The 12,340-nt window shown below is 40.0% G+C and overlaps 1 protein-coding gene and 1 long non-coding RNA gene across 3 annotated transcripts in view; one reads left to right on the top strand and one right to left on the bottom strand.

Annotated features, from left to right (window-relative positions):
- The first annotated feature begins 1,126 nt into the window (after positions 1–1,126).
- Positions 1,127–11,827, top strand: SUMO2 (small ubiquitin like modifier 2). 2 transcript variants are annotated; one of them, XM_082443291.1, is made up of 4 exons: positions 1,127–1,309; positions 2,929–3,060; positions 8,899–8,970; positions 11,366–11,827. In XM_082443291.1, exons 1-4 carry the CDS (start codon positions 1,289–1,291, stop codon positions 11,426–11,428), a joined length of 288 nt encoding a protein of 95 aa, XP_082299417.1. In that variant the 5' UTR covers positions 1,127–1,288; the 3' UTR covers positions 11,429–11,827. The 2 variants fall into 2 exon arrangements, with proteins under 2 accessions (XP_082299417.1, XP_082299418.1); XM_082443292.1 differs by lacking the exon at positions 8,899–8,970 and having other exon boundaries at positions 1,146–1,309.
- Positions 5,718–12,340, bottom strand: part of LOC309651037 — a 22,084-nt gene continuing 15,461 nt past the window's right edge. Inside the window, exon 2 of the long non-coding RNA XR_014257898.1 lies at positions 5,718–5,899. This is a non-coding gene — a long non-coding RNA (uncharacterized lncRNA). The remainder of the gene's footprint in view (positions 5,900–12,340) is intronic.

Here is a 12,340-nt window from a genome sequence, read left to right as displayed (position 1 = left end):
TAACGGCTAATGTGCAAGTGGAAGAAAATGAAGGACAAAGGACATAATCAATAAAACCTACCGAGAGGACTGGGAGACATCCACGGCACAGATGTCAGGATTGTTCTTAAGACAAGAGGGACCAACTTCTATTTTTTTTTTTTTTTTTAATTTTATTTTTATTTTTGCTGCGTTGGGTCTTCATTTCTATGCGAGGGCTTTCTCCAGTTGCGGCGAGCGGGGGCCACTCCTCATCGCGGTGCGCGGGCCTCTCACTATCGCGGCCTCTCCTGTTGCGGAGCACAGGCTCCAGACGCGCAGGCTCAGCAGTTGTGGCTCACGGGCCCAGTTGCTCCGCGGCATGTGGGATCTTCCCAGACCAGGGCTCGAACCCGTGTCCCCTGCATCGGCAGGCAGACTCTCAACCACTGCGCCACCAGGGAAGCCCCCAACTTCTATTTCTGAACGGCTGTAAGGAGGAAGTGATCGATTGGTTTGGAAGCTAGATGTCGGGTGCTTCTCTCTGATGGATTCTGCTTCCTCTTGGAGGTTGGGAGCCAGGCAATGAGTAAGGAGTTTGTAGGATGAACCTTTTTCCTCAGCTAGTCAAAGTACAGGGTTTCCAGCAGGACGGAAGTAGTCACGGCACTAAGGCAAGAGCCTGGTGGGAAGCGGGATGAGGCTGAAGCTTTAAAATCCGAGGGAAGAGAGGCTGACTGAGAGGAAGTGTGATGTTCCTCTCACCCTGAGGAAAGCTGCATATGGGCCACCGAATGAGAGGTTATTTTCCCAGAACCTCGTGCTGGGGCTTTGATTTAGGCTCCCCCTTCCTCGTCTAGTCAGTCGGCCTTCCCCGGCTTGTGTGTCACGTCTAGGCCTCAAGCCTCCTCGTCCCCACCGAGGACCAGCTGGAAGCCATTTTGATTAAGCTCCACCACAGAAGGAGGACAATACAGCCCCGCCCAGAGCCAGGCGCGCCCCCGCGACGGCCCGGGTGCGCGTGTCCGCGCCTCTTCCCGCCGGCCTGGCGGGCGCCGGGCCCACGCTGGGGCGGTGCGGGGCGGGGGGTGGCGGTGGTTATGTAAGCGTTGCGCGCTCCCGCGAGGCGGCAACCAATGAGGAGCCCCGGAGGCTCGGGCTCGCGCACGCAGGATGGGGGGAGGGAGCGCACAACGTGCGCGCGCCCTCTCCCTCCTCCACCGCTGCCGCCTCCTTCTTCTGCCGCTCCTGGTGCTGCTTGTGTGCTCGTTCGGTGCGGACCTGGTACCTCTTTTGTGAAGCGGCAGCTGAGGAGACTCCGGCGCTCGCCATGGCCGACGAAAAGCCCAAGGTGAGCTCGGCGCCGGCCTCCGCGCCTCGCCGCGCGGCCGGGGTCACGGCGCGGGCCGGGGTCCGGCCCGAGCCCGCCGCGGGCTCCCCGCGCCTTCCCGGGCCCCCCACGGGGCGGCCGCGGCTCAGGCCCCGGCGCTCCGCGCCATTTTCCTCCCTCCCCTCGTCCTCCCTCCCGCGCGGGAGGAGGTCCCGCCGCCCTCCCCCGCCCCCGGCCGCCTCGGAGTGCGCGCCGGGCGCGAGTTGGGCGGGCAAATCGCGGACACCCGCGGGCCCACCGGCCGCGAGCTGGGCTTCTTGGGCCCTGCCGGCCGGGCGCGCGTGACGAGGGGCGTTAGGGCGCGCGGTGTCCCCACCCTCGGCGGACCCCGCGCCGGGCCGCGGCGGGTGTTGCCGCCTTGGCGGTGGCGAGGAGTTCCCTCCTCCCCGGGCTTCCCCCCTCTGGGGTGGGGGCCGCGGGCGTCTGGGGACCCCTGCCCTGGGTCGCACTGGCCGGCTGAGGGCTCGGGGCGAATCAATGGGCTACTGATGGGTTGGAAGCCGGATGCCCGTCGGCCGTCGTGAGGGGCCGGGGTTGGGGGATTCCCGGGGAGTATTTCCCACATTTTTTGTCGGAATGGGCAGGGGCTTTTCCCTGGATGCCACATAACCCCTAACCTGCCGAGACCATGTGGTTTCGAGAAGTTGGAGGCAGATGTACGAGCAGAGAGACTTCGTAGGGCTTAACTTTTCAACGCGGGTTTTGAGGCTCCAGGAGGCTTTTCCCTGGAGGACTCGGGCACACACTTCTTTCTGGCACACGGGACTTTCTTTTGGTTTGTTTTGTGGCACCCTCCCCTCTTTCCATTCTGAAGTGATTTAGGGGCTACAGAATTCCTTCTACACTTGATTTTGATGAACTTCAGATTGGGTCAAAATCTACAAGGAAGATTTGTGGAATAAGTCTACAAAGAATAAAACTGTGCATTTGACTCATGACAACAAAGGGGAGGGGAGAATAAGCTCATAACTAAAAATAAACAAAAATGAAGCTGCTCATAGAGGCGAACAATAATAGTGGTTCTGAGTTATACCGCTGCTTGGGAGAGAATCAAAGGATATTCCTCAATTAGGTGGTGTTTTTTTTTAAATGTAGCTTGAGATTTGTTATTAAGCTGAATTTGGTAACTTTTTAACAAGAGATTTGAAATGAATTTTGAATTTCAAGCTCTAGATTTTCTTCTTGCATTCTGTACTCAAAGCACTTTGGAAAGAGAAAGGATGCTTATTTTTAATCTTTTTAGAGGAAAGACATATTTTGAGAGTGATCCAATACATGTCATTTTAAAAAACTCAGATTCAAGAGGGCATTGCAGTAAATTGAGGGAGATCCATCTTTAAAAACCAGTTGTCGACACTGATAGTATTGGATGTAGGCTGCTTTTCTGTTTCTGTGACAGCTATTTAATATTGTTGCTTCAGGGTTTCTTATCTTTCAGATTGATTTCAGCAGCTGCAAACAGCTGTATGCTCTAAGAATGAGAAACCTGTTGATTTTTGAAGCAACTTGGGCTGCTGCTGCTTTGAAAGGTGTTTGTTCTTCACATTTTCCAAATTATACTTTTATTTTTCTTTCAACAGGAAGGAGTCAAGACTGAGAACAACGATCATATTAATTTGAAGGTGGCGGGGCAGGATGGTTCTGTGGTGCAGTTTAAGATTAAGAGGCATACACCACTTAGTAAACTAATGAAAGCCTATTGTGAACGACAGGTGAGGAACTGACTTGTATACTTCCACTGAATAAAACGTATTTTTAAAAAACAAACCTTATTTTCTTGAGAATAGAAACCAGCATAATATGACAATAGATTATCTTTGGTAGAATGAATATGTACTTATATACTTGATATATCACAGTTTTATCATACACTTGGTTTGTTGATTCTTCATAAAACCCCTTAGGGTGGTTAATATCACATATGATTCTACTTCTGTGCCAGAAATGCATCAAATTATTTTCGCAACATGTGGTTTGTTCCCAAGGGGATGCAGTTTTACTTTTATAAGAAAATAAGAACGAACTTGGTAAAATTTCTTGTCAGGCTCTTTTTTAACAATTTAAAATTTGTCTTGTGTCAAAACAATATTTCGGGTGTTTTAACCAGTTTGGAAATAAAATTAAATGTGAGTAGAAGGACATTGCAATTTTCCTGAAGCGTGTAAAACTGTAATATTTTCTTTTTACACTAATAGTAGAGGTCAAGAGATTTAACCTCCTGTGCCAAGCATACACATTCCTGTATTATAAGGATATTTGAATTTTACTCAGAAAATAGTAAATTTTTTACATCAGAAGAGGAAGTAGAAATGAACAGATGCTGGGAGGTAAATGTAAGCTTTAAGACAAAGAAGCTTCCTTTTGTGATGTTGAGTCTGTAACAATACGAAGGTAATTTTAAAGATGACTTTTGCAAGTATAACAGAAACTCTGGTAGATCAGTTAATCTAACAGTAGCTTGGCAGAAGTATTTTTCATGTTCAATACTGGATGTATAATATATAAAAGTTTGGAAAATTATTTTATTAGACCAAAACAACTTATCTACATTGCAAATTCACCTCCTAAAAATAGGTTCAAAACAGAGTAAGGTTAAAACCTCTACAAGTTGGGAAATTGAGTTTGAGTTGATAACTTGGGCCTTCTCCATGAGACTGAAGGGCTTCTTAAACTGAAGATTTAAACTTCTTTTTGAGTTTGAAGCTTTATTTTATGCCTAGTTTATTTATAACATAATAAGAGAGTACTGTGGTTATAATTTTTTATCTGCATAAACTTTTTCATAGTTCCTTACAAAGATATGCCCTTCAGTGTACTTTCATTTAAAGAATTCTGGTGAAATCCCCTAACTTAGTAAATATGTACTTATTAATTGTGCTAAAGAATTTTTGCACTGGTATCTACCATATTTGAATACTAGTACTCCTTCAGGTTCCAGGGGAATTTTAAAAGGTAATCATTTTGTAGAATGTTTATGTAGCAAAACCTTATACAACATAGAAATTCATGTTTAGATTTGGTGACTTTCAACAAAATTCTCTGCATATCTTACCTAACTTTTCTCTAATTACTATTAAATTGTAGCTTTTAAATGGTCATATTTTTCAACACTGACTGAAAATTTTCGAACTTAGAGAAAGAAGTTTACATTGAATACCCATGAGTCTACTGCCTAGATTAACTGTTACCAATTTACTGTATACATCTATTGCTACTCTCTGTCCATCCTAAAATGATCATATTTAAGACTTCCCATATTTCTTGTAGGGCCCCCAAAGGAGCTTTTTATCTTTTTTTTTTTTTTTTTTTTTTCACCAGATGCCTATGTGCTGGGGCATTATACTGTGTGCCAGAAAAAGTAAAGCACATCCTGTGTATTCTAGATTATCCTCATAGGAAATTGTCTTATAAAATCTAGTTAGTGGGTCAATCAAGAATTTTTTAGTTTTCCTGCTACGTTAAAGTAAGTCTACTATATTACCCAGTGTAAATAAAGTTTTCCTTGATTTTTTTCAGTTATTAGGCATAAGATTGGGGTTATGTTTGACTAAACTTGTTGGGGCCACTCTTAACTTGCACTAGAGGAAAAAGAACGTTGGTAATCCATAAAAAATATAATTCCAGTGCATATCTGTTGGAATGCAAATATGAAAATATTATCCAGGAAGAATTTGGAAAGATGTTTATTCCCATTTTCCTCTTAAATTGGGGATAACCTCAGAGTTTTGAGTGAAACAAGATCCCTGTTTACTTTTCAGGTGGTTTCTCTGGTTCTAAGGAAGAGGGGGTTGAAGTATCATCTAATGGGGCTGATTCCCTGCTTTCTAAGTGTAGTTACAGGTTATTAAAAAAACCAAAATATTTATCCGATCGAATTTGCATAGCTAAAGTTTTTTTGGCAGGTGAGACTTCTTGACCAAAGATTTCCTATCAAGATTAATTAAATGCTCATATTTACTTTCTAATGAACTCATTTGGTATTGGATTTCTGGAGGAGTTCCAGTGAATGCCTAATAGGCATCTAAAACTAAACATGCAAAGCAGGACTCTTGATTCTACTAGAAATCTTTCTCTGTTGTCCCCACTCAGTAAATAGCACCATTCTGCATCTAGTTGTCAAAACCTTAGGGCCCTCCTTGATGATGCATCATAACAAATAAAATCCATCAGCGAATTCTGTTCTCTATCTAAACTTGGTCCAGCACAGTAGCCACAAGCCACGTGTGAGTGTTTACCACTTGAAGTGTGGCTAGTCCAAATTGAGATGTGTGGTAAAGTGTAAAATGAATGCCAGATTTTGAAAACTTGGTATGAAAAAAGTTAAATATCTCAATTTCTAAAATGTTGATTATATGTTGAAGTGGTAGTATTTTTTTTTTAATATAAATTTATTTATTTATTTATTTTAGCTGTGTTGGGTCTTCATTTCTGTGCGAGGGCTTTCTCTAGCTGCGGCAAGCGGGGGTCACTCCTCATCGCGGTGCGCGGGCCCCTCACTATCGCGGCCTCTCCTGTTGCGGAGCACAGGCTCCAGACGCGCAGGCTCAGCAGCTGTGGCTCACGGGCCCAGTCGCTCCCCGGCACGCGGGACCCTCCCAGACCAGGGCTCGAACCTGTGTCCCCCGCACTGGCAGGCAGACTCTCAACCACTGCGCCACCAGGGAAGCCCTGAAGTGGTAGTATTTTTAAATATGTTGAATTAAAACATTTTTATTAAACTTTTACCTTATTAATGTGGCAACTAGAAAACTTAAAATACCATATGTGGCTGACATTATGTTTACATTGGATAGGGCTGAGCCCTCAACCATTTTTATTCTATTCCTGATTAACTACTACCTCAGGGACTCTCTGGTTAATTCAGAGTGCCCCTATTGCCATCACTGAGTCCTCTCACTCTTTTTTGTTTGTTTGTTTTGATTTGTTGTTTTGCATTGATTATTGTCTATATTTATCTGTCTCTGCACTAAAATGTAAGCTTCCTGAGCATAGGGCTGTTTTATTGACTTTTTTTCTGGAGCCTAGACCAGTGCTCGGCATATAGAATGTGTTCAAATGCTTGTAAAAGAATAGAGAACATTCAAACCTAGTATTTCTGTAGGTTGGTTTCTTAGTAAGTTTTTCATTCACATGTAGAGTTAGACTTTGCCCACTTTATATCCGCCACATATCCTTCAGGCAACTGACTGAGAGCATACTATTCCATTCTAGTGTAAATCTACCCCAACATTGTTTACTAGATTGTCAAGTGGTTTCGGAGAGCACAGAATAATTGGTTTAGTCCAGTTCATTTTTGTGAAATGAAGAAATGGGGACCCGAAGAGAGAACCTCACACAGCTCTTCTGGAGCACAACTCTAAAGCTCAGGGATGAGATTTATACAGAAGAGGAAACCGAATGCTGGTTTAATGCACATTCATTGTTTGAATGTACATGGTTTATGGAATCTTAAAGGCAAGTTTCCTGAATTTTGGACTTTTGATCTCTAGCAAAATAAAAGAGCTTTTATTGATAAGGAAAAGCGTAAAAACAGGTGGCAATAAAGGAATACAATTTGCTTGTGTTCTACTGGCGCTGCCTTCCCTTCGCCCTTATTTTGAATGGCCACGCCATTGGATGTAGTGAAGGAAGAACCCAGCATATAGAAGATGCCAAGAGTTTTGTTGAAGCAGAGTCTCCAATGGAGTGTTTGTAAATAGATAATACTTAGTATTAATGGCTTGGCATTGAATTCTTGGTTACTTTGTGTAATTGCAAACTAAATTTGAAAGTCATGAGGAATGAATTAGGTTATGGCTGTCACCTACCTGGTGGGGGATTGCTTGTATTCCTTAAGACAAGGGCTAGTCTGGAAGTGGTATGTGTCAAAGACCAGAGTGTTGTGTTTTGTTTTGTTTAATTTTTTTTTTAATATTTATTTATTTACCTATGTATGTATCTATCTGCACCGGGTCTTAGTTGCGGCATGTGGGATTTTTGTTGCAGCGTGTGGGATCTTTTTAGTTATGGCATGCGAGATCTTTAGTTGCGGCATGCGGGATCTAGTTCCCAGACCAGGGATTGAACCTGGGCCCCCAGCATTGGGAGCGTGGAGTCTTAACCGCTGGATCACCAGGGAAGTCCCAAAGACGAGAGTTTTAAAGGAAAGCAGTATGATTTTCACGTGACAGGTAGTTTTAAAGACCAATTCAGTGAATCCTTGTTAAATAAGGGAATACAGTTGTTAAACAAGTGTTTATTGAATACTTTATTTCAATATTTTTAGTCCTAGGAACTCAGTTTAATTTTCTCTTAAATATCAAAACTGAGTTTTTGTAACGAGAATTATAGGTTGTAATTTGAGCATGATACAGGAATGACTTTGCGTAAGATGCTTCCAAGAAAGGTATTTTTCGAGTTAAAATATTCACAGCATACCTCCAAAGAAATCTTGTCCTCATTTGGTTGCAGTTACCAGCAACTTTACTATTTTGCTCCTTTCCCCTTCTTCCCACCCCTGTGTCAGGTAGGTAATTCTTAATAATGGAGTCCCCTTTGCAGAAAGGGGCGTATTTAAGCTCATTTATCTCCTTAAATGCACATAAAAATTTCTTGACACTCCCTTTTTGTAATAAAGCTTCTCAACTTAGCTTTAGGTTTATTTTCAAATAAAAACAGAAAATGATGCATACTTAGATAGATACTGCTTTTCATCCATTTTATTCCATCAGTATTTAGCACCTACCGTGTGCAAGATATACAGTATGTAACTAAGTCTAGACTTCTATCCCTACTGGAGCTTATTTTCTAGTACAAGGTTGACTGATAATTGCAGGCTTGGGTAAGTCCTAAGGAGAAAAAAAGCAGGTGCTTCTTTAGAGCTGTTCCAGGATTTTCTTGGATGTGGATTGTGGTCTTATAGATGGTTTTAGGGACCAGTTATTGCCTTGTGTTCTGTTGGAAATGTCCTCACTGTCCAAGGATAAGAACTTGAATATGCCTGTGGTGTGCCTAGTATTGTGCTGGGCTGGGGCTTAGGTTACTCTTACATAGTGGTAGGAATTGTTTGGATAGACATGAAGGGAAGGTAGCTTTTAGGCAAAGTTTTATTTTAATCATTACACCTTTTTTAGGTGACTTCAGTTTTCATATTATTAATGGGTTTTGTTTATGTGTTTGTTTTTGGAGCGCTTTTTAATGTGCGTTGAGGAATGTTGACGTGTGCATCTGTTGCTTCAAATTTCCTTTCAGTATCTAACTCATTTAAATGCACTGTTTAACTCAAGGTATGATCTATTCAAGCTTGAAGTAGCTATGGTCTCAAAAGCATAAAACAGCCTTTTTTTTTTTTCAGTCCTTTTTAAGAAAAATCATTTTTCCAATGAAAATCAAACATAGTATAGTTTAAAGAAAGTGAAAATCACCCCAAATCATTTAACCAATATAGAAATGTTAACATATTGATCATTTATTTAGGTCTCTCTTTTAAATACATTCATGGCCAAATATGCATGTAGTTTTAGTTCTTACTGTTTCTTTGCATTCTTATTGCTTTTAAACTCTTTGTCCAGGGTTTGTCAATGAGGCAGATCAGATTCCGATTTGACGGGCAGCCAATCAATGAAACAGACACACCTGCACAGGTAAAAATGTCTTTGTGCTAACTAGAAAAACCAATGTTTTTTATAATTTTCTCAACAGCTTTGTTTATTAATTTGTGAACTTCTAGTCATTGGAATATAGTTCTTTACCAGAGTTCAAAGCTGTGTAAAATATGGCCAAAAGGGAACAGAAAGAAAAAATAGATTCAGGAAGTGCCAATGGTTTTTAAGTATTCAGTTATCACTTAGTAAAACTAGTAGGTCATTTCACTTTAATCCATATTTTTCCTCTTGCCAGCATTATTTGGAAAAAAATAAATAAAATTCCTGTTTGTTACTTCAGAATGTTGTTTTCATCTTTGCAGCTGTAAATCATACCCAGGGTTCCCCATAAGCGATTGGTTGGCTGTTTATCCTAACCATTTTAGCCCCTCATGAATTCTCTTTACCTATACTTCTGAACTAAAGAGAATCTAGTGGCTCTAACTGCAAGACTCTTGGTAGCTTATGTTTCACAGGGCTGTTGATAATAGGTGGCTTTCCAAACCCTTACTACAAAAGGTGTTGTCTGATCCCTTAATCTCTTCACTTATTACTTCAGTTGTTCTCTCACTTTGTAGGGGATCGGCTGGGCTATCTTCTTTAGCAGAAACTTTTTGTTTCTTTTTACCTTCTGAAATTCCATTTAAGACATTCAGTTTTGGGGAAAAAAACTTTGATAGCAGAAATTCTAAATTGGAGCCCTTGTCCTTTTGAATTTGTTTTATCACCCCATAAAAACTAGAAAGTGATAAATATGGTATGAGTGAAGCAGAAAATCCAGATTGTGGTTTTGTTGATAATCTTCAAAAATTTGAAATGTCTATGAGTTGTACTTGAGGGGAGAATATTTTGAAGAGATTTCTGTTGATGAGTCTCTAAGGAGCAATTATAGTATGTAGCCACAAGGAGGAGCTGAATTCTCTTGATGAATGAGAGAAAAAGCTCTTGTATCCTTTGAAGGCATTTGAAGTTTCACTATAAAATTGAAAAACATTCCAGTAGTTTCATTTCAGTGGATAGGCTGAAGACCAGTTTTGATGGTTTTAAAAGAATAAAAAGAACCCATTATGCTAAACTCTGATGGTAATGTATTTTCTGTTTTTTGAAGCCCTCACCCACCACCAAAAAAAAGTTCTGGGAGTTGTCTGTTATGCTAGCTGCAAATAATTAAACCTGAGGAGGATTTGTTCAGTACTGCATTTATAAAATCTTCAAACTGAATTTGGAATTGACCTCATTTTAGCATTTGGAATTGAATTTATTTTAGAGTGAAATTGATTCATTTTAGAATTGTTCTTCCAGTACTTATTAAATAGCAGAATTGTATAAATTAGAACATCTTAGCAGCCAATTTTAATAGCAATATAATTGTTATATACTCATATTCTCTTAAGTACTTCACTTTCTTTGACTCATTTAGTTCTCATAACTGAATGATATTCCATTTTACAAATAGAGAATTGAGACTTAGTCATTAATATTTTAATGCTTTAGTCCTACTTTTACTGTATTTGAACTTCATTAGAAACAGTTCCCTTTCTTGTCTTTAGATGCCCAAGGTTGTTGTTTTATCTTCAAAATTACCAGTTTTTAGAAAATTTTTCTTGGGTAATTATCAGCATTATAAACTGTTCCAAAGCTTGTTTACCTTACAGTGTTGCCATATGTACCGAGACCTTCCTGCTATCAACATGGTTTTATGTATAATGTGTGGGTAGTAAACCTTGCAAACTTAATAGCATTTTGAATTTGGATTTTTTTTTTAACAAGTCTATTTTTGCTCAGGTTCCTCTTCTTACCTACATAGTGGTAACCACTGTTTTGTGCATAGGCAAAGATATATTCATATTATACACATACACACAAACTTAAAGATATACATACAAATATAATACTATAAGCTGTTTGCTGCCTAGTTTTTAAATTTTTTTAGCCTAATACCGTATCTAAGGGATAGTTCCATTTCTGCATGTGTAAATCTACTTATTCTTTAATACCAGGTACGTGGTATTTCATGTATGCATGTACCATATTTTTTGGGGTTTTGATATTTTGGTTATTTTCAGTTTTTTGCTCATCTAAACAACATTGCAGTGAGAGCCTTTATATACATCAGTTTTATTTTCAGTAATTAAAGGTGAGATGATTTAACTTATGGACATACTCAGCTTTTTAACTTAAAAACTCAGTTTTCTGTAATCTTCATAAAAAAGACCAAGTGAAAAATTATTTAAACCTAAGTCTGATGCTACTTTAAGCTGTGGGACATCTAAAATAATGAACACTGGAATTGGGTGGAACTCGTGCAGATTTTCAGGCTATTTAAGTCTGATAGTTATAAATTTTAAGAGCTAAATAACCAATGGCCGATTGTTTTTTTTCTCATTTATGCTAGTTGGAAATGGAGGATGAAGATACAATTGATGTGTTCCAGCAGCAGACAGGAGGTGTCTACTAAAAAGGGAACCTGCTACTTTACTCCAGAATTCTGTTCCTCCAGACCAAGAAGACATTCTCAATTAGAAAACCGCAATTTGGTTCCACCACATCCTGACTACTACAGTATAGTTTCTCTATTCTTTCATTTTCCCCTTCCCCATTCCTTTATTGTACATAAAGTAACTGGTGTATGTGCACAAGCATATTGCATTTTTTTTTTTTTTAACTAAATGGCCAACGGTATGTTTTGATCGACATCAAATGGAGATGGAATGGGGAAAAATACTGGTTCTGTGAAGATACCCCCTTTTCTCCATTAGTGGCATGCTCATCCGCTCTTATCTTTATATTCCAGTAAGTTATTTTGCTCTCACTGTTTAACAAAAAAAGAACAACATAAAAATTCTTGCATACCTTGTTCGATTGGAGAATTTTAATGTTTTTCATTTATCATTGTAAAACCAAGGACAATTTTATAACTTTTTTGTACGTAGCTGTTACATGTAGGGCAATCTGTCTTTAAGTAGGGATAAATTACTCTAAAAGAAATGAATCCTAGATAGTTTTCCCTTCAAGTCAAGCGTCTTGTTGTTTAAATAAACTTCTTGTTTAAAATGAGCTGTTTTCTTTATTCTGAGGAATATTAAATAGAAAGTTGAAGCTTAGAGAAAAACATGACCTGAATAGGCCTACTAGAAGTAACATTTCAAGGAAGAAATAAAGCTACTTTGCATTTCTGACAGACTAATGCAAAACAGAGAATAACAAAGTTATATAAATGACTAGCAAGGAATGTTTCAGCCTCCTCTTTGTTCAAAAAGTTTAGGCAGTTCCAAATATGCAACTTTACTAGCAAAAAAATTGGGTCATAATCTTGGTGATTTACTCCCATGTATTCTTTTTTTGTAACCTCTACCTGAGGCAGAGTGGG

This window comes from Balaenoptera physalus (assembly GCF_965194825.1).
Source record: "Balaenoptera physalus genome assembly, chromosome: 20".
In the NCBI taxonomy this organism is placed as follows: domain Eukaryota; kingdom Metazoa; phylum Chordata; class Mammalia; order Artiodactyla; family Balaenopteridae; genus Balaenoptera; species Balaenoptera physalus.
Note: the sequence above shows the minus strand (reverse complement) of the source record. Positions and strands in the feature narration are given on the sequence as shown.

Coding starts and splice junctions, on each gene's coding strand:
- SUMO2 (XM_082443291.1), top strand. CDS start 1,289: ATGGCCGACGAAAAGCCCAAG. Junction 1,310..2,928: donor TGGCCGACGAAAAGCCCAAG/GTGAGCTCGGCG, acceptor TTCTTTCAACAG/GAAGGAGTCAAGACTGAGAA. Junction 3,061..8,898: donor AAGCCTATTGTGAACGACAG/GTGAGGAACTGA, acceptor CTCTTTGTCCAG/GGTTTGTCAATGAGGCAGAT.